At 39.5% G+C, this 21,509-nt stretch overlaps 1 protein-coding gene across 2 annotated transcripts; it reads right to left on the reverse strand.

Annotated features, from left to right (window-relative positions):
- Nucleotides 1–2,924: 2,924 nt before the first annotated feature.
- mrpl3 (mitochondrial ribosomal protein L3) lies at nucleotides 2,925–15,043 on the reverse strand. Of its 2 annotated transcripts, none has more exons than XM_052092285.1 (10): nucleotides 14,821–15,043; nucleotides 14,104–14,282; nucleotides 13,846–13,937; nucleotides 9,451–9,549; nucleotides 6,430–6,529; nucleotides 6,238–6,298; nucleotides 5,320–5,431; nucleotides 4,660–4,737; nucleotides 3,750–3,827; nucleotides 2,925–3,260 (listed from the first exon to the last, which is right to left on the reverse strand). In XM_052092285.1, exons 1-10 carry the CDS (start codon nucleotides 14,913–14,915, stop codon nucleotides 3,117–3,119), a joined length of 1,038 nt encoding a protein of 345 aa, XP_051948245.1. In that variant the 5' UTR covers nucleotides 14,916–15,043; the 3' UTR covers nucleotides 2,925–3,116. The 2 variants fall into 2 exon arrangements, with proteins under 2 accessions (XP_051948245.1, XP_051948244.1); XM_052092284.1 differs by having other exon boundaries at nucleotides 14,104–14,285.
- Between the last annotated feature and the right edge of the window lie 6,466 nt (nucleotides 15,044–21,509).

Here is a 21,509-nt window from a genome sequence, read left to right on the forward strand (position 1 = left end):
GATTAGATTAGGAGATTGGCAAGGCGTTTGGCATTACACTCTCACTAGGGTCCATGGCAAACAAACTTGTGCGCACTCTGTGAGGGTGCAGATGTGCCACCATTGGAGGGTAGAACTACACTATTAAGACCTCATAGTGCTGCTGGTTTAAACAATATATTCAGTTGTGTGTGTGAGTGAATTAAGTACAAGTGAGTGCTTGTTTTTTAAGTGCAATGCTGAATATCAGGGAATTCACTCAAGGAATCTGACACATCTGGTATCTGAGAATGTATAAGGGCATAAGACCTTTAGTATGCTATTGTCTACATAGAGTACAGTAGTCCCTATAAAGAAACAAGCATTATTATGTGTTACATTTCATAAAGCATGTAATGTTTAAAATATATACAAAACTGAATGGCCAACATTTATGTAAGAAATCCAAGCTGGCAGTTGTAAATTAAGAGCAAAAGGGAAGTAACTCAAAAGTAAAATAAAAATCAAATAAGACTTTGTTGTAAATCTTCATGTAAAGTGCACATCGTAATGGTGGTGTCTTGAAACAGTAGTGGAGACAGAATGGAGAGGAAGGGTTTCTAACTGAATAATACATGAACACAATATGTGACAGGTCTGTTATAATGTATGAGGCTTGTGTAGCTTGTTAACCGAAAATAAAAGCATAACTGGTACCCCAGACGGCAAGTCTAATGACTAAACCAGCTGGATAGGCTTTACTGAGAAAAAAAATAAATAATAAAAAATAAATATATATATATATATATACTATATATATATATATATATATATATATATATATATATAGTAAAAAACAAAAAAAACAAACCTTGTCACAGTGGTGTCCAGATGTTTCCATTAAAATACTATGACGTTTCAGGCATTTTGGGGATGTATATTTTTACAGTTCATAAACATATCATTAAAGGATAATATTACTATACCACCATATTTGAACAACAAAAATGTGCCTGATAGCCACCGTCAAAAGTGTTATCCACACAATAACAAAACAGAACAGGCAGAAAAGAGAGACACAGAGAGAAAGAGAACAACGTAAAGGAGATTTAAAGCATTGTGTGGGTTTCTTTATATGTAATTTTCTCACAGTTTGAATAGTCTTGGCTTCCATCAATCAAGTCTATTGGACTTTCTGAGCATTCACTGTGTGAAATCAGGAACAGTGTGAAGGTCTGTGTTGTGTTTGGTGGATGTAGCTTAAAAGCACTAGGAGTTACAACTGATTTCTATTTTGGGAAAAATCCTAAACCCAGTCTGTAGAATAATAGTTTGTTGACTTTGTCAAGCAAACATAATAACAAAAAAGTAATACCAAAATAAGAAGAAACATTACTATTTCAATAAAAAAATCAAATGAAAAGTGATAGATCATGATGAGAGGTCTGAAAGGCCCTGTTAAGGTGATTAAAAAACATGAATTACCATATGTTTGATTAAAATTTATATTAGGGTTGAGTTTTTTTTTTACATTGATCCACACATAATGTAGATTTATACAATACATAAGATAATTTTTACTGCCCAAAAATTAATATACATTTATCATATTTTCATGCTAAATTTTCTGTATTCCTTTAAACATATTATATACATTTTCACTGCACACAGAAAAGTGACTTACAGTTAACCAATTAACAGGCTTTTGCTGCATTTTTATTGGTAGCCATATTTTTGCCATCAGTTTTTTTTGTTGCAGTCTTTTGTTAGTTTCAGTTATGTCTTGTTTTGCTGCTGTAATTCCAATAAATGCCCAATAGCTGTAGATTTGACCATGCTGGTTATTCTTTAGAAGTGAAATAGGAGGGATGGGGCAGACAGTTAAGGACTCAAGTGTGTATGTGACCTTTCTATATTGTAGCAAGTCTGTGTATAAGAAACAGAGTATGAGGGCATTAGAGACTACTGCAGCCACCCCTTTCACACACTCACTCCCTTCATCTGCCAGTGAGCTTTAACTCATGCAACATTAATGCCTTGATTTATTCCCCACACTTAGTGAGAGAGGGAGAAATGTCAACCATTGTCAGCATCTATACATCCTTCCACTTCTCTCAACTCTCTTCTCTGATGCAGAGGTCAGCAGCACAGTGAGTCCCATCCGGGCATCCTTACGGAGTTTTGCTGTTAGCCTGATGTATTCGCAACTTCCTCTTCAGACTTCAATCATGCCAACACTTTTGGATTAGTCAGGAAATGCTGACAACACTTTCACACAAAAAATAAACACCCACACAAACACTTTACTTGACTGACACAACATTATAAATCACAATTTGGTGATAAGATTACAAGTGGGCTTCCAACAAATGTGGTATAATCAATATAAGAGACAGTAGATTAGATTTCTGATGGAGTTTGCATGTTCTCCCCGTGTTTGCATGGGTTTCCCCCACAAGTCCAAAAACATGCAGGTTAAGTGAATTGGAGACTCTAAAATTGCCCCGTATGTTCCACTGGGGGTTGCATCAGGAAAGGCATTCGGCGTAAAACTTGTGCCAAATCAAATTATATATATATATACACACACACACACACACATACATACATATACACAGACTATCACGAAGCGGACCCTGCACCAGCCCGGGACAAACGCAAGGAAAGAGAGAGATTCGATTTCTGATACGCCTATGTTTTGAATAAATTGAATACCTTGCATTTCTATGTGCTCTACTTACATGCCATAAAAGTTTTATTTCTTTTTTATTTTAGCTGACCAAAGGACTCCTAACATAAAAAGGCTAGATTTTCATTATGAACATGGTATTACATTACTAACCTTTCTTCATGGACTCCCAGGGGATAACCTAGCCATAACACATGACAAAGTGTGTAAATGTATGTATAAATCATTAAAAAATATAATTGCAATAAAGACAGAAATATTATATCAAACAAGTTTATTTGTTTAAGTACACACATTTTTATAAGAGTTAAGAATTTACTTCTTATAACATGAAACTGTTTGTATTTTTGTTTTTGTCAAAATTAGTGCACCAACTTTCATCTTCACAGCAGCCCAGCAACACGGAACTCACTAGACAAAAGACACATCTTTTCAAACAGTATTAGCAGAGTGTTCCACGGTCATGACCTCATTCAGGGATGGGCTCTCCAAACTGGAACATATCTTCATCGTAGAGGTCTTCAGGGAGCTCCTCATCTCCATCAGTAAAGAACGTGGGGAAGGGTGGGTTCTTGTTGTTCTTCAACCGATTTGGTAGAATTGTGTCTCTGACCTGATCAGGCAAACATAACCACAACATTTAGGCAATTGGAGATTAACATTGCTTAAAACTGATTCAGCATCTACTCCTGTTTGTCTAGATCATAGGTATGTTCCTCAAAATTTGACAAGGTACTATTATGTCATCATTCTATACTTTTGAAAATAAAAAGTGCATGCAAACACAATGCTGATAATATTTGATCGATTCACTGATGCTTATTAATGCACTTTGTACACACAAAACCTCTCTGTATTGATATAGATGAATCCCTCAGCACGAGTGCAAACAAGTCTACCAAGGTCAGTGCTTGTACTGGCGTGGACAGTACAGTATAACACTCTTACTTTAGCAGAACTCTGCTAAAACTGAAGACAGCAAAAGCAAAAATAAGACACTCACTATGAACTTTGTCTTCACCTTTAAAAAGTAACTCCTACGGACGAGTGTAGTAGACATTCTTGCATATTTCTGAAAGTGTGTGTGTGAGAGGGGTTTTACCTTAACCATACAGTTGCGGTGGCCTGGTACAGAACCGTTGACATAAAGAACGTTATATTTGGTGTTTACTCTCCATACCTGCCATAGGGAACAACTGAGTGAACCTACAAATGCACACACGCTATTTTCTCTCATGCATCATCATTACACTGTGACACCAGGTCACTTCATAAAAAGCCTAGGTTTGCTGAGGTTACACTATCTTTAAGTTTTTAAAGTGCACAGCTGCGCTTTGAAATTCTGTTCACTGTGTACTGTTTGCATCTTATGGAGTGGTGGTGGCGTAGTGGGCTAAAGCACATAACTGTTAATCAGAAGGTCACTGGTTCGATCTCCACAGCCACCACCATTGCGTCCTTGAGCAAGGCACTTCAGGTTGCTCCGGGGGGATTGTCCCTGTAATAAGTGCACTGTATGTCGCTTTGGATAAAAGCATCTGCCAAATGCATAAATATAAATGTAAATCTTGATATACCATATGGGTATTTAAAGTGTAACATGTCCATGAATGTTTTTTTTGTAAAAGACAGATCTTGGGGTAGAAGAACAGAGATATCGTTCAAATGAAGATCATGATGCATTGGAAAATCCCATTGCACCACCAAACAGAATTGCAAAATAAAAACCCCCCTCTAAAGGATTCCCTGTCTACCATTGGTAGGAAAAACCAGTAAATTCCTTGCTCAAAAGCTTAATACTTTGAGCAGGAAGTTGACATGTCAGACCATTCAAACAAGCAGCAATGTTTTGAAAGTGACACAAAGAAACAGCATTTACATTCTTTGGGAAGTCAACCAAAAAAAGGCTTTAATTACATTGTATTTTAACATTAGAAAAATTACACACCTCACCTAAATTGATTTACAATTCAGTTTGCAGTTTTAAATGTGCGTGCATTCCATTGGTGTACCTTTAAGCCATGAGCAGTGTCATAAACATTTCCCATCCTGCCTGGCATTTTCTTTCCTTTGAAAACTTTAGCTGGGTCCTGGAAGTGAAGAGATAAAGCCATTAAACATTCAAAGGTCACTTAAAAGGTCAAACTAAACTCTTACAGCAAAGCTCTCTTGAGAGACCGAACTGGACAGTTACTTAGATGGCTGCCCAAAAATACTGACATGAAAGTAGTCAGAGTGGAAAGTTTCCACAAACTCAGAAAAAATCCAGTCTGAGACACTGCACAGCAGAATACACTTTGTTTTCCCGGGAAGACATTCACCTTGAATAGCACCTTTGTGTCAGCATTGAATTGCAGCATCCTTTTTTGTAAAAGCTCAGCTACACATTAAAGGAATCTTTTGACTTAAATACAAATAAATCACTTATCGACAGCATCTGTGGCATGACATGTACAAGTCCAAATAGACTTCCATTGTAAGTGGATTTCTGTCAAAATATTATTTTCTGTGGCTAAAGGATTCATTTGTATTTAACCAATTTCTTAAATGCAAAATTACCACATATAAAACGAATGTTTGCTACAGCAGAACTGACACTGCAGAGCCCACTTGGATGAAGTGACTTCCATACATTGCATTTACTGCACATCTACATACACAAACAAACTTACCCCTCCTGGTCCCAGAGATCCAGGCCTCCTGTGCGTCTTAGTTTGGCCATGAGAAGCAGGCTGACCTTTGAATCCCCAGCGCTTCATTACACCCTGAAAACCTTTTCCAATGCTACATAATAAAAAAAAATTATATTTTGTTAAGATGCAAGCAAAACAACATTTTGTCTTTATATGTTATGTTACAGCATTGGAGATCTGTGGATGATGCTGCAAACAGGGAATGTCTCAAGTGTGCAATAGGGCTGAAAAGGCTGAGACACTATAATTTATAGCTCTTTGAAACAAAGCTCTTTTAATGAAATGTGAAATGTTTTAGAATTCAGTTTATTTTCTATTATTCATTGAGGAAAAGCAGAAATGACAAAAAAATTTGTATCCTAAGAACATTACTGGAAGTATATTCAGTTTCATTATTAATATAACATTATTATCAATGACCTAGCTGATGAAACATCTTAATCTCTCATTGGTTTTCAAAGGCCTTTTTCTCGAATATAATCAAGTGTAAATCTGCGTAGAAAATAAATCTCAGGCTAATTTACTGCAGAAAGAACTGATGTGGATCTCAGCCAGCCCTTCCATCCTCTCGCTGAGATTCACACACTTATTTTCTGATTAGGAGATGAGGCTCTTGAAATTAGATGGATTAGCAGTAAGGAGGGAAAGTAAGACGCACATTTTTGCTGACAAAAATATCAGTCAGTCATGCTTTTAAGCACTTGAAAAATAAATTTCCCTGACAATCCCTCTCTGTCAGAGCATGAAAACAGTAAGTCCGCAACAAAACTTGCTGTCAACTTAAAAAAATCTACTATTGAGTGGAAAGAACAATGTTCAGTTTAACTCTGTGGCTGCATACAATTACAAAACATAAGAATAGGATGTATTAACACTGCTTATGTATAGAAGACTCACGTTTTGGCTGTGATGTCCACATACTGGCCTGGACGGAAGTGAGCTGCATAGAGAGGTGTGCCTGAAAACACATACAACACAAAAAACAAGACAAAGACATGAAAATGTGAGCATGACTGGTGTGCAAATGTGTAATTATGGGTACGATGCAGAAACTTCTTTATCTGGTATAGAAAGAGTTTTACAAGTTACCTGGTTTGATGATAGAATTGTCTGACACACAAAATGTGGTAATTTTCTGTTTAGGAGGAATTCCTGCATTCTGGAATATCTCTAAATATCCCTCTGACCTCTAAAAGAGAGATAAATTGACTTTCAGTTACTTCACAAGTGGTCTACCAACTTATATTATCCTAGTTCTTAAAAAAACTGTTAAAAAAGGATATTGAGGGGAACAGAATGAACAGGGAGAAAGAGAATACATAAAGTAAACGGCTCTGCTGTGTTTTGGGAGTTGATTGACTGAAGGCTCATCGTGGAGGTCAGGAAAATTGACAATCACAGTTCAAGCCTCACTTTGTGGCAGCTATGAAGTACAGAGAGAAACAAACACCGCCCTTTCCAAATCTTAAAAAATGACTCACAATGACTTTTTGAAAACTCCATAGAACAGTATATGGCAGCCATTAAAAAAAAATGTCTCCATGAATTATTCTCTCATCTGTCCATTACTGCTACTCTTTTCTTTTCTAGGAACAAATTTCACTTAGAGAGAAATGAGAGTTAAGGCCCAGGTATACTTCACTTTTGAGTTGTGCGCACAGTTTTGAAAGTATACATCACGTGGATGAGCAGGAATGGACGCTTTCGACACATGTGCAGTACAATTGCTTCGTTATACACCACCAGAATATAGAGGGTAGCACCAAATTGTATCACTTACAGGACATCCACTCTTAAGTATTAAGAGGAAGAAAAACTGAGCCATGCGAGGAGCAAACGTGTGAGCAACTAGCACTTTGCTAGTTTTTTTTTATTATTTTCATGTTATAATCAGATAAGATTCGATATACCTAGTTACAAAAAAAAATTCTGCGAGGTAAACATGGCAAAGAAGTCAAAATCCTCAGGCTCTGGAGACATTAAAAGACACTTACTTGCTCAAGCTGAAAACGCTGACCAGGGACTCGATTTGGATGGCGTGGCGGGAGAGATTCAACGCCAACTGTCCAACATGTCTGTGATGCTGACGAAGGTTGTTGCTGACTTGGAGGATCTCACTGTAATATGTTGTTCGATCACGGTGATGAAAACAAAGTTCTCTTGAGTTGGTTACAAGATTGGCAGATGTTGAGAAATGGATTGATTATCTGGAGTTATCGGAAAGGAAGTTATCCGCTAATCCACTCGCGACCAAAATAGACATTGAAAGCATTTTGAAAAAGCTGGAAGATCTTGAAAATAGGAGCCGAAGGAATAATGTATTGATTGTTGGAATTCCTGAGCATGAAGGCAGAGAGATGGTGAAATTCCTAGATGAGCTCTTCCCAAGTCTGCTCGATATAACAGCCCATAAGCTGGAAATCGAGCGAGCTCACAGAGTCCCAGCTCACAGATCGTCTGAGGGAGACAGGCCCCGATCAATTCTGGCCAAATTTTTTAGATCATCTGATCAAGATCTTGTGTTGCGTGAGGCAAGGAGCAAAGGAAAGCTTTCTTGTAAGAATCAAGATATTTTCTTGTTCCCGGATTTTGCGAAGAGAGAAATGCGATCGATTCAAGGAGTGTAAGAACTCTTGCATCAATGGAAGATCACTTTTGCACTGATGTTTTAGGCCAAACTGAGAATAGATAGGAAGGATACCAAACAAGCACTGTCCTTCATAAAAACATTGGCGTGAGTAAGCCATTTGGTGTTTCTCATGTGAGTGGATTGACTCGCTGGTGTATTTTTTCATGCGGCCTCCGAGTGAATTTGACACTATACCATCCGAGGAACCGGGATGCCTGTTTTGTTTATTTTTGTGCTGGTTCCGCCTAGCGGCTGGAGTTTGTTTTGTGGAATAATACTGCTTTCGGACAGTTGTGGATGAATCTGTTCGTTCCTTGTGCTTATGCCTCTTGTTGGCATGAGTATCAAGTACAAGCATATGGCTGAATCACAAATTATGTATCAATAAGTCCCCTTTCTGTTGGTCAGAGAGGATTGTGAGGGGTTACACTCCCTACTACTCTGCGACCTGTATGAGAGTGGAATGTTGAGATCTTTTGAGAATTTAGGTCATCATTTTGGGATTCCCAGATCTCAGTTGTATAGTTATTTACAGCTGCGCCACATGCTCTGTACGGTTTTTGTGAGTAGCTACTTGCTTGATGTTGTGAACTAGATGTGAACCTGCAGTTCTGCTTTTGAATGGCCAGCGAGGAACGCCCTGAAGCACTCCGGTTACATTAAGCTTGTCATTCAGCATTCAGGATGCACACAAGTGGTTTTATGCTGCTCTGTATTGGAGCCTTTATTATTTCTTACTTTGATAGTTTTGTGCAATAAGATAAACCCTTATCCACATGGTGCTGGAGCCGGTGCTCATTCTGTTAACAAGTTTTAAAAACAACAACAAATCAGTCTGACAATAGTAATAATAATAATAATAAAAAGATCTCACATTAAAATCAACCAATGGAAATGCCCACATCCTTTAATGGCACAGTTCCTTTTCTAATTTTATATGTTATATAAATTATTCATAAATATATTTTATTTATATTATTTATATAAATATATTCATATTACTGTTGCATTAAAAGCAGCTTGTGATTGTTGCATAAAGATCAAATGACTGGATGTTCTCTAACATAATTCATAAAGATTGTTATATAGTAGTAGTCATTTATGTTGTCGTTCGTCTCAAATCAGTGAAAACATGGCCAGTTCTGATACAGGTTAACAGGTGCGAAAGTGGTAGGAGAGAGACAATGAAAAAGGATGAGTGAATATGGAATGAGAATGAGAAATGAGAAAGTTGCTCAAAAGAGGAGCAGAATTGCCTCCCATTTTAATTTTTCAAAATGCACCCGCACACAAAGGTCACCTCTACATCTACTGAGAGCTCAGTAATTTCTTTCTAGGAGCTCTACAGTTCTTATTATCCTCCCTCTCCAGAGAAGCACAAAAGCTCTAGTCTATTACCCAATTCAACCTCAGAGAGGTTAAGGATCTCAGGAAGGGCAGAGATGTTGACAAGTGCAGACTGATTGAAAAATGTTACTCACATGAAACGGAGAGACGTTTTTTCCTCCCACAATGAGAGCTGCTGTGTGCCCATTAAACTCTTCTTTGGATAGGTGTTTAACCACGTGACAATCCTGGACCTAAGAGAGAGAGCTTTTGGTGTGTTAATGTCACATTTACAGTGGCGAGAAAAAGTATGTTAACCCTTTGGAATTAGCTTCTTTTTTTGCATTAATAAGTCATGATCTTCATCAAAGTCACAAGTATAGACAAACACAATGTGCTTAAGCTAAAAACACACAACCAATTATAATCTTTCATGTCTTGGTAACACTTTATTTTTATGGTCCCAAGTAGATATTTAACTGACTATAAGTGACTTATCAACTGGCTTGCTATAGCTAGTAAATACAGTTTTAACAAACATTCAGTAGACTTTCAATAGCCTGTATAACAGTAGCAAAATAACAGCTTATCGACTGACTTGATATAGCTAGTAAATACAGTTTCAACAAATATTCAGTAGACTTTCAGTAGCCTGTATATAGATCTTTATAAATGACCTACTTACATTATTGTTGAGAATATCAGTTCAGCGTTTTCTTGGTGAATATAAATTAGTTCAATAACTGGGGTCTCTGATATTCGTATACAATAAGGTAATATTTAGTTAAAATAAATTATGAGACATTCAATGTCTCTTCACAAATTTGGACAGTTTTTAAATATTTCTTGTTGCTTAGAACTCTCAAAGATATTGTTGGTGAAGCAAAAACATGTGTGTGAAAAACACTTTGGTGTAAAGTGACTTCATAGAATTCAATGTATTCTGCAGCGCTGACACGAGAAATGTTGTTATTTCACAATAACAAAAATGACCGATTATGGTTTCAAAATGGCAAATTTCTCAGAAAGGTGAGGAGTTTGGATCCCTGATTTTTTTTTTTTTTTTTCATGCATTTATTTATTTTGTGGAATTTGATAATTTTCCATGGCACACCTGACAATCTTTCAGTGGTTGGGAAAAACTGCTCTAGATCATGGATCTTCCCTACTAAAGATTGATTCTGGTGTCATCAGCTCAGGGCCCATATATTCACAAAAAATCTTAAGGCTAAAAGTAGCTCCTAACATGGAAATTTAGGAGCAACTCTTAAAAATTAGGGCGTGTCACTCCTAACTTTAGAACTTGTAAAATTTGAATCCAAGAGTAATTCATGAAGCATTTTAATGCTAAAAGTCGCTCTTAAACCCACAACAGCTTAGAAGTCCTCCTAAGGACTTAAGAGTGACTCACAAATGACCCGAAGCATGGCTGCTATCGTCAATACACATTAAAAAAAGATGTATTAGAATATTATGACATAGGCAATACCTTTTAAAATGGTCAATCTATCTATCGTATATATACACATATACAAATATATCGTTGTCTGTGTTAGCTGACAAATAGCGGTTCCCTGTCTACCAAACACTGAGGACTATTTAAAAGAGCATGCTAATAAAACGTGACGTCATCCTTAGCAACGAGATCAACTCCACCTTACGCTTCAGATTTCCTTACTAAAACTTTCTCTTAGCAGTTTTTTTAATAGGTTTTAAGCAAAAACTCCTAGTCGTAAATCTTTGTGAATACGGACCCAGATCTTTAAAGGAATAGTTCACCAAAAGTGCAACTTTTGACATTTAGTCACCAGAGGCTCGTCATGAGGCACATTAAGACCCAGCTGCCCCCCTCACTAGACCCACTGCAGTTTGCGTATCGTTCAAACCGTTCAACGGACGATGCCATCGCCACAACCCTCCATCTGGCCCTCACCCACCTAGACAATAACGACTCATACGTTCGAATGCTGTTCATAGATTTCAGCTCAGCATTCAACACAATCATTCCCCAGCACCTGATTGGAAAGCTGAACCTGCTGGGCCTGGACACCTCCCTCTGCAACTGGATCCTGGACTTCCTGACTGGGAGACCTCAGTCAGTCCGGATCGGGAACAGCATCTCCACCACCACCACACTGAGCACTGGAGCCCCCCAAGGCTGTGTGCTTAGTCCACTGCTGTTCACTCTGCTGACTCACGACTGTGCAGCAATGCACAGCTCGAACCACATCGTCAAGTTCGCCGATGACACGACCGTGGTGGGTCTCATCAGCAAGAACGACGAGTCAGCATACAGAGAGGTGCAGCTGCTGACGAACTGGTGTAGAGCCAACAACCCGTCCCTGAATGTCGACAAAACAAAAGAGATGGTTGTTGACTTTAGGAGAGCACAAGAACAAGCGTCCGTTGCCTCCGCTTCTGAGACCGCCAATCCGCGCATCTAATCATGTGGCTCATTGTGCATGACAACGTGGATACTCCGCAAGTGGAGGCTCAAGTTACTCGCTGTGATCCACGCATAAATTTCCACGTGCCCTGCAGAGAGCGTGAACCAATAATTGTGACCACGAGGAGGTTACCCCACATGACTCAACACTCCCTAGCAACTGGGCCAATTGGTTGCTTAGGAGACCTGACTGGAGTCACTCAGCACACCCTGGATTCGAACTCACGACTCCAGGGTTGGTAGTCAGCGTAAATACTTGCTGAGCTACCCAAAAAATGCCAGCTTGCACTTTTATTAATGCTTAATAATAATAATAATAATAATAAGGGTGTAAAAATGCATCCATGTGATGAGGATGATGAAGCCATCTCAGATTATTTATGTTATGCAGTGTTCGGATTCTTAATGACAAATAGCATATTTCTACAATGGCATTTGTAACTTTTGATCTTGCATGATGCTGAATCGCCGCTATTGTAGGTGTCAGCGCAACACAAAGAAAATACTGAGTGGTCCTGTAGTATTGAACTATGCATCCAAAGTTCAATACTAAAAGGTATGTTGTTTTAAGAGTTTTACATATTGGAAAACAAGCCAAAACAAAAACATATTTTGTTGCAGTGTATAATGGGGCGAAGACTTCCCACTCTCACCTTTCTGTTCACTTCAATCTATCTTTAACTCCACTTCAATCTATCTTTAACTCACAAAAAAACAAACTCACTCATATTAATAAAGCTGCTAATTGACAATTTTCTTCACAATAAGAAATGCACAGTGACATATATTATGATTCAATAAGTCACAAGCCAATACATTATAATCTAGCTGAAGCAAATGTGCACACTCAAGGGACAAGCGTCCCCGCGACACAGTGTGCATCAGCTGGGTGCAGTTTCAATCTCTCCCCCTCAGATCGGGACATTCGCGCAACTCATAGAAGAGGCGCTGTACTGACTAAGTCCTAAACGAAGTCTAGTACTGGTTACTAATACAGCGGATTAAGTTTAGACGTGCGCCCGTGCAGCCTCACACATATCAAACGGAGAATTCAGTTTGGTTACTATTATCTAGCAAGTTTATTTTCCTCCATATATTATACAGCGGCAATATCTTAACTCATAATACATGTAACAAAAACAACAAACCGTTATCACCACAAAGGCAAGACACTACTAGGCACAGTCGAAAACTGTTTGCTTCCCAATTAGCAACACCTGTGTCTGTGTTTCCTCTTAGTTAAATGGCCTACCCGGGCTGACCCGAGATCAGCTGAACCACAAAGCACATACAGCCCCCTAGTGACACAGGACAAAATTACATAAAATAATACAAAATGAATATGGCTCATACAGGCGCTGACCGCACAGAGAAATGTCAGTTTGTAGTTATTTACATGATCTGCTTCCGTATTATTTGAACTTGAATAAAGCTATAACGCATTAAATATAACTGTATTAAATGTAACGCTAGGGTATTTCCTTTAAAGACGTTCGACACGTAAGTTTTGCTTCAGCAGATTGGCAGCTCCTGCTCCACTTATTCCACAGCGAGTGCCATTCTGTATTTACTTTGTATTTTTGCATTATAATTCCCTAATACTTTACGATCTACATCACCTGAAACTTTTTGGAATGTTTAGTGCATCTGGACTGTGAGCTGTGTAATGCTTCCTCTCCTCAGTCAGGCGTGAGTTGCAGTGCTGCTCTCATGCGTTATCATTAGAGTTTAAAGTGATCTCATGTTAATTGAATTAAATTAGATCAAATGACTATTCGACAATTCGACAACTAGCTCATTATATAGTAACACAGGGTTTAAAAATAATTTAGAGCTAAAAAGGCACCAATGCAATGGTTGTTAACATTACATGTAACTTTATTGTGCTTCAGTTTCTTGCACACCCTTGTTTTCACATGGCACTCCCAGAGATTTGTTTCTGGCTATGCCACTAGTTTTACTTATTTTGGGGAGAACTATTCCTTTAACCACTTTGTTTCTATACCCTGGTCATTACTATGTTAAAAGTGCTTTATGCTAATGTTCTTCTTTAGAATGACAGATACTAAACTGACACCAACTTGGGCCTCTCAGGCTGTTGTACCTGAAGCATGGTCACTACGTGTCTCTCTCCAGATTTGGTCCACACAGGCATCATTCCGAGTTTAACGGCCACAAGGCCAACCCTCCGACTCCCTAAGGAAATGCAGTGAATTCAGCATTACAGTTTTAATATCCACACAACTGCGACAACAGCAAGATCAATCGAGCACATATGTAAAAAATTACAATACTGGGCACAACAACTGCCATCCCAGCAGACCAAATTGCACCAACAGACTCCAGAGTTGGTGTGACCCACCTTCCACCCATTCATGTCTTGGCCAGGGTTCATCCTTAAGGGGGTTGAGTTTGTCTATAGTCTGTTGTCTGTATTCCTCCCCAACAGTCTTTTTTAGAAAAGAAGCATTGTCTTCTGTGAGGTGCTCATCCCACCAGGTGTCTGTCTGATGTGTCCTTACACACTGCACGACAGGGGCTCTGCTGAAAAAGAAGAGACAGCGGTATGATGGAAATCAGTATCAGGATAGATGGTTGAACTTTGTTTCCTGCTGACAGTGCTTACATTTCAAGAATGTAATACATTATGTTGCATTGCCTTTTCTATACAGTTCAAGACCTAAAATATGGTCTTCCACAAACAATGCATTGCACATGTAACAGTGAGAGTGTGCGTTTGATTTTTTTGAGCTACTGAAGCTCTAAAAACCTGTGCACTTCAAACTCAAGGCTGTATGTAATACTAAACGTTAAATAAGACAGCAACACAACAGCAACACACACACACACACACACACACACACACACACACACACACACACATATATATATATAGACATAAATAATTGCTATTTAGTTGACAATACTCATTTAGTTAAATATCTTAATAAACAGCAAAAGCAAACCAAGATAATACGCATTTACAAACACAGTATTTTACACATTTGCTATAGGTGAGATTAAATATGTTTTAAGTCAACTTTATGTTGTTAATGTGAAACCATCTGTTGTCAGATACCTTTCTAGTGTTGCTCCAGCTCTGCAAACGATTGTTGGGGCTCCTCTTAGTAAAGAATCACTAAGCCTGAAAAACCTACACGTCCACGCTGCCATCGTTATTACATACAAGAATCACACAACACAACACATTACAGTTTAATAATTCAGACAGACCGCAGCATTGTGTCAGACATGACAGCCTCGTGTTTGTCCTGTCTTACTCGAGAATGTCATTCCATACACTTCCGGCGTAACACGGAAATAAGATCGCTGTTTCTGATGCTTGATTTTCGTTCCTTTAAAATATAGTTCCCCGTAGGTCTACTGTAGGAACTAAAGAGCTTATTATTATTATTCTGTTGTCGAGCAAAAAATAAATAATATGTACCTTTATTATAAAATTACTGTAGTATTTTTTAGCTTTGAGAAGTACTCTCTATCTTCATCTTTTTCAAAAGCACTTAACCGGTCACAAAAAAAAAAAACAAAAAAAACGTTGTAATATGGCACTATTTCAGCTCAGCATTCAACACAATCATTCCCCAGCACCAAAGTGTAATATGGCACTTTTTGTACCACTGTCTGAAGATGATTCGCTGATGTTTTTCCTCTTTTGTAAGTCGCTTTGGATAAAACCGTCTGCTAAATGAATAAATGTAAATGTAAATGAATACCCAGCAATTTAAAATATACTTATTTTTTACTGGTGTCGAACCACCAACCTTCAGTTCCAGTAAACAGACAAAAACCTGAGGTCTGGAGCATGTTGTTTCAGAATAATAACACAGTAATACTCATTTCATAATGTGTCATAATCAAATAACACCACTAATGGTATTTTATCTAAATAATAGCCCTGACATAAGAGAAGAAAAAAAAAATTTGGTGCCTAGCTTCTTCAGAGAGGGGAAAAGGGGTTAGGTGTACCTTAAGTTCCCTTTTTACTCAGTACACTCAACATTGCGTAGCATCGTGTATGGGGAATACCTTCTTATAAAACCTAGTTGAAACCTCTCTACAATAACGGCAGTATTGTAATATTGGCTATGGTGTTTAAGCCCCGCATGTTTAGGCTCAAAAACAGGTGCACATACACCATTTCCTCAGAAATGCTTCCTTCAAGACAGTGATCATCTCTTGTCTAGAAGCCCTCTACCATCGCTGTCGATATACATAATGAACGGGCCTCAGCATCCTGATTCCCCGCAGTGCTTTGGCAGGGTTTGTCTATCCTTACAAAGCAATTGTATATTGTATATTGTGTGACATAAATATATATTACATTTACATTTATGCAGACGCTTTTATCCAAAGCGACTTACAGTGCAATTATTACAGGGACTATCCCCCCGGAGCAACTCCCCATATATTTCGCCCCACGCCCATACATTCTTCCAAAAGCTTACTCATTGACAGGACAAGCTGGATCAGCACTCCACGCAATGACTGTGCTCCTGGTATTTCAAGCCAAGCTCCTCAGGCAAATGGACAAGCATGGCTTTGATCCTGAGACATTCAAAGAGCTTCGCACTGCTACAGACTTGTCTAGATATCACAAATGTCACTGCACAGGCCATCGGCAAGTCCATGAGCATCCTGGCATTTCTGGATCAACATGTATGGCTGACCCTCACAGAAATGAGTGATAAGGAAAAAAACACTCTGTTGGATGCTCCAGTGTCTCCAGCCAGCCTCTTTGACAGCTCTGTGAATAAGTTTGCTGAGCATTACGTCATGACTCAGCAGCAGTCACAGGCTATGAGACACTCCAAACGGAGTATATCACAGCCGCTTCTCCCTTGCTATGTTTCAAGCCAGTGTCCAACTAAAAGCCCCCTACCTGCTGCCTCACCGGCACCTGCATATCAGCACGTGCAGCAAAAGTGCTCCTGATGGGCACAACCCTTTGAAGCGGAAACCAGAGCCCGTGGTTCCCTCTGGGTCTGCTCCAAAAAAGGCTCCCCATCCACCCTCTACTGCTTGTCGGGAAAGGAATACTGTTGTTCACAATATTGTTCAAAATGTTGTTTCTGTGTCTTGCACTCAAATAAATGCAATAAAAAATGCAATAATTGCAAAAAAGTATACAGCACTCGATGCAAATACACGAGACGCTCACACATTCTCAAAAAAGAGCCCTTTTCCTCTTCAAAGCACGCACATTATGCGCAACCGCTTCCCTATAGCGCATCATATCATACATTGAGCAAACCAAATTGCCCTCTGTCTCATTACGCAGAGGCATAATGTGGGTATTTCAGAATGGGTGCAAAAAACAATCAAACATGGTTATAAGATACAATTTGCATGCTTGCAACAAAGCCATTCAAAAAGTCGTTCTGTCTTCCACGGTTTCACCCCAAGATGTGCCATTGTTATGAGCCAAAATACACAATCTCTTTTTTTCTTGTTCCAAAAAAAGATGGCGAACTTCAGCCAATCCTGGATCTGAGGCAAATAAATTGTGCACTCATAAAGCGACCATTCAAAATGATTACTCAGAAACAGATCTTATCGCATGTACGCCCACACGATTGGTTTGCATTGATAGATCTGAAGGATGTGTACTTTCATATCCAAATTGTATCAATTCAAAGTCCTGCCCTTCGGACTGTGGCATCGATGTGGTTCTCGCCCTGCTGAGACTGTTGGCTGTTACTGGCGCAATCAGAGGATTTGTTATGCCAGCAAAAATACTTACTGCTTCAGCATCTAAACAGTTTGGGCCTCAATGTGAACTGGGCAAAGAGCACACTCTACCCCAGCCAACAAATCTCCTTTTTGGGAGTCCGCTTCGACTCCACGAGTGGGCGCTCACACCTCACGAGCAAGCGCGTTCAGGCCATTCTACAGTGTCTGTCTCAGTTCAAACTGGGGAGAACACTTCCACTGAAGCTGTTTCAGGAAGCGTTGGGATTTACGGCAGTGGCATCCGCCGTCATTCCATTAGGTCTCTTACACATGAGACCTCTGCAGTGCTGGCTGAAGCGCTGTGTGCCACAACATGCTTGGTGCCAAGGGTGCATGCGCATCATTATATCCCACCACTGTGTAGCTGCTTTAGCACCATGGGCAGCTCTTGCATTTTTACCAGCAAGGTGTTGCGCTGGGGCAAGTTATCAGGTGGAAAGTGGTGACCACGGATGCTTCCAACACAGGTTGGGGGCAGTGTGTGTTGGACGCCTGACTTTCGGCACCTGGACAAGGGCGAAGAAAGCATGACACATCAACCGCCTACAGCTGTCGGATGTATTTCTAGCCTTAAAGGTTTTTCAGTCTGAAATATTGAGTTGTCATGTCCTGGTTCGCACGGACAACATGAGAGTTGTGGCATATATAAACCGCCAAGGTGGAATATCCCAGGCTGCCAAAATTACAGCGCAGACCTACTGTCATGCCAAGGGGTGATACCAGGCAAATGGAGACTTCATCCATTCATTGAGGATTTGGGAAATATTAGGCAAAACAGAAATCTATCTATTTGCCTCAGTGTAGAATTCCTACTGCCCCTCTGGTCCTCAAAGTCCCAAACCCCGCTGGGAGTGGACGCAATGACACACAAATGGCCGGCAAAACGCAAATATGCATTTCCCCCAGTATGCCTGATTCACTCTTTCATATGCAAAGTCCAAGAGGACAAGGAAACGGTTCTATTAGTTTTGCCGAAATTGCCCAACCAGCCACGGTTGCCGGAAACCTTGGAGATGCTGTACAGCTCACCATGGGAAATACTACTGAGGAGGGATCTCCTCTCTCAAGCGCAAGGCACAATCTGGCATCCACAGCCCCAGCTGTGGAACCTGCATGTGTGACCCCTGAACAGGGCACACTAGACATTCCAGAAATTACACGTTAAGGCATGAACACCATTTTACAGCCCAGAGCACCATCCACAAGATGCCTCTACTTGCTAAAATGGAAGGTGTTCACTGATTTGTGTCTCTTACATGGGAAAGACCCAGTAAACTGCCCCGTTTATGAAATTCAAATATTTCTTCAAGAGCGATTAGACGCAGGACTCAAAGTGTATGTGGCAACTATTTCTGTGTATCACGCACATGAAGCCGGTGCCTCTATAGGCAAGCGTGATTTAATCATAAAATTCCTTAATGAAGTAAGACAATTAAGCCCACCTCGGCCGGCTACAGTCCAGACTTGGGACTTAACTTTAGTCCTAAAAGCTCTCGCAGGACCCCCTTCAAGGCTTTGGCCTGGTTGATTTGTGCATGCACTCCATTAGAACTGCACTACTGCTGGCTTTGGCCTCAGTAAAAAGGGTACGTGACCTGCATGCACTATCAGTCGACAATTCATGTCTGGAGATTGGTCCTGGTCTTTCAAGAGCCACTGTCAAGCCCAGCAAAAGCTATGTGCTTAAGATCCTAACCACGCCCTACAAAGCACAAGTGGTTCACATTCAAGGCTTCTTTCCTCCATTTAATTCAGATAAGGAACAATCATTGCATTCATTATGCCCTTTGTGGGCACTACATGCATACGTTGAGCATACTTGCCAGTTCAGACTGTCTGATCAGCTCTTTATATGCTATGGAGGACGCACAAAAGAAATGTCTGTCTCCATGCAAAGGCTCTCTCACTGGATTGTCACTGCAATTGCCCTGGCTTATGAGTCGCACATGCAAGTTTTTACAACCTAGACGTAAAGTCTTCTCTGTTTAGAGCACTTGCTATTCATTGGTCAAATATATAAATTATGCCCCTTCCTTTAAGTATGGGCTCCCATCATTTACACAACTGCCTGCATGCAGGCTATTATAATTTACCATAAAGTCACAATTATAAATAAACTCCCATCTCAGCTGGGTTCATAAGGCGTTAATTCATACTATATGACTATAGTTCATATATTGTTATGAGTGCTCCTCTCCTGGCCAACACTGCGGCATACTCATGTCGGTCGCCTTCCCACAAGACTGCGGCGTCATGTTCCTCTCTGGGAAGTTATGTTGAGTAGAGCGGCATAATAAGATTCTGTTCTCTATATGCATTGCTAAGCAGTGTCAAGTGTACTGAGTCGTAAGGTAACATCTCGTTACGTACGTAATCTCAGTTCTCTGAGACGAATGGAACGTGACATTGCGAACGCTAGTCACACTACAAGACTCTTGTAGAGTTCTTGAGGTACGAGTGATGCGCTCCATGTTCTCAGTCAGAAATACAGAGGAAATGGTGTTTGTGCACCTGTTTTTAAGCAGATAGTATCACGCCAAAACATGCTGGCTTAACAGGGCTTAAACACCATATTTCAGCTAGGTTGTATAAGAAGGTATTCCTCATATGCATTGCTATGCAATGTCTCGTTCCCTTCGTCTCAGGGAACCGAGGATACGTACATAACCAAGACATTTCCCAAGGAAACTTCTGTGTGGTACCAACATTATTTACACATAAAAATTTATGGCAAGTACAAACACAAAACACCAATTGTCAACATTGTGTAAAAAAAGAGCACCTTTTCCAATTTTGCAAACCCTTAATCAATTCTAAATATTTTTCATCGCAAATTTCTTATTCAAAGCACTGATTGTCAGGATCCTGTCACTTCAGTCGGCTTGGTTAATAGTTCTTTTGTCAGGATCCTGATATCCATGTCTAGTCTTTTGTTTATGTGTTGAGTAGGCTACATGGTTTCTGTTTTGGTTCTCCTGCCGTGCTCTCCTGTCAGTTCTCTGTCTTGTTTCTTAACCTGCCCCCTCATTTGGCTCATCTCCCTAATTACCCTCTTGGGTAGGTTTGCGCCAACTGTGCGTAAGGTCTCACGTAATTTGGGAAGTTCACACTAAGGGATTAGTAACTACTAGTTAGTTTGTAACTAAGTCAGTGCTTAATTTGGTGAGGCAAGACTTAACTAGTAGTTTGTAAGCTCTCCCTAAAGTAATGCGTAGTCGCATAATATGAAGCTTACCTGTATTTATCTAATAAGCAGCCTTGAAATTTGTACACAGAAGTGTTAAACAGCCGTGAACTTCAATTTGTTGTTACGGTTGATGTTCAAACCTTGTTTGCTCACGTAACTGTCAGCTGTTATAAATTATATCCCCATTAAAATACACTACCCAATAAAAGTAAATTTGATAAATAGTATATTTGCCCTGTGTAAATAACAATATATATGGAACTGTATCTAAAATAAATAAGAGGTGATAAATAAATAAATAAATACTAATATAACAGGCTGGAAAAATAGACATTTATTAATTTTAATATCCAATATATATTGAATGTGTTAATTTGACACTGGTCGACACGTCCTGAAAACTGCACTGTTTAACGGTTTCAAGCTGAAGAGCCGCTTAAAAGTACGTTTTTTTCTCTCACGTAAATGTAAACGAGTGTAAATGTCAACATCATACTGTATGTCGAAAGAATTGAAGCCTGCCACGCAAAACATGAGCTCACAGATGTCATAATATTTCAGTCTGCTTTTTTATTGCAACTGTTGATCCTGGTCAAAATCTTCCGTAAATATTTAGTTTATACGTAGGGTTACATTCTACCTAAGTTTAATGGTGCAATGCTCAAATATTTAGTAGTGTGTAAAATTGTAACTTAGTGCCCATTTACACCACAACTAGGCTATGTTGTAACTTACGTATAGCTGGTGCAACAGGCCCCTTGTTTCTCCATCTATTTAATATTCCTGTGCACTTTGTCTTAAGCCAGTTAATTCTGTCAGGGTTAATATAA

The sequence above is a fragment of the Xyrauchen texanus genome, chromosome 26 (genome assembly GCF_025860055.1).
Source record: "Xyrauchen texanus isolate HMW12.3.18 chromosome 26, RBS_HiC_50CHRs, whole genome shotgun sequence".
NCBI classification, from domain to species: Eukaryota; Metazoa; Chordata; class Actinopteri; order Cypriniformes; family Catostomidae; genus Xyrauchen; species Xyrauchen texanus.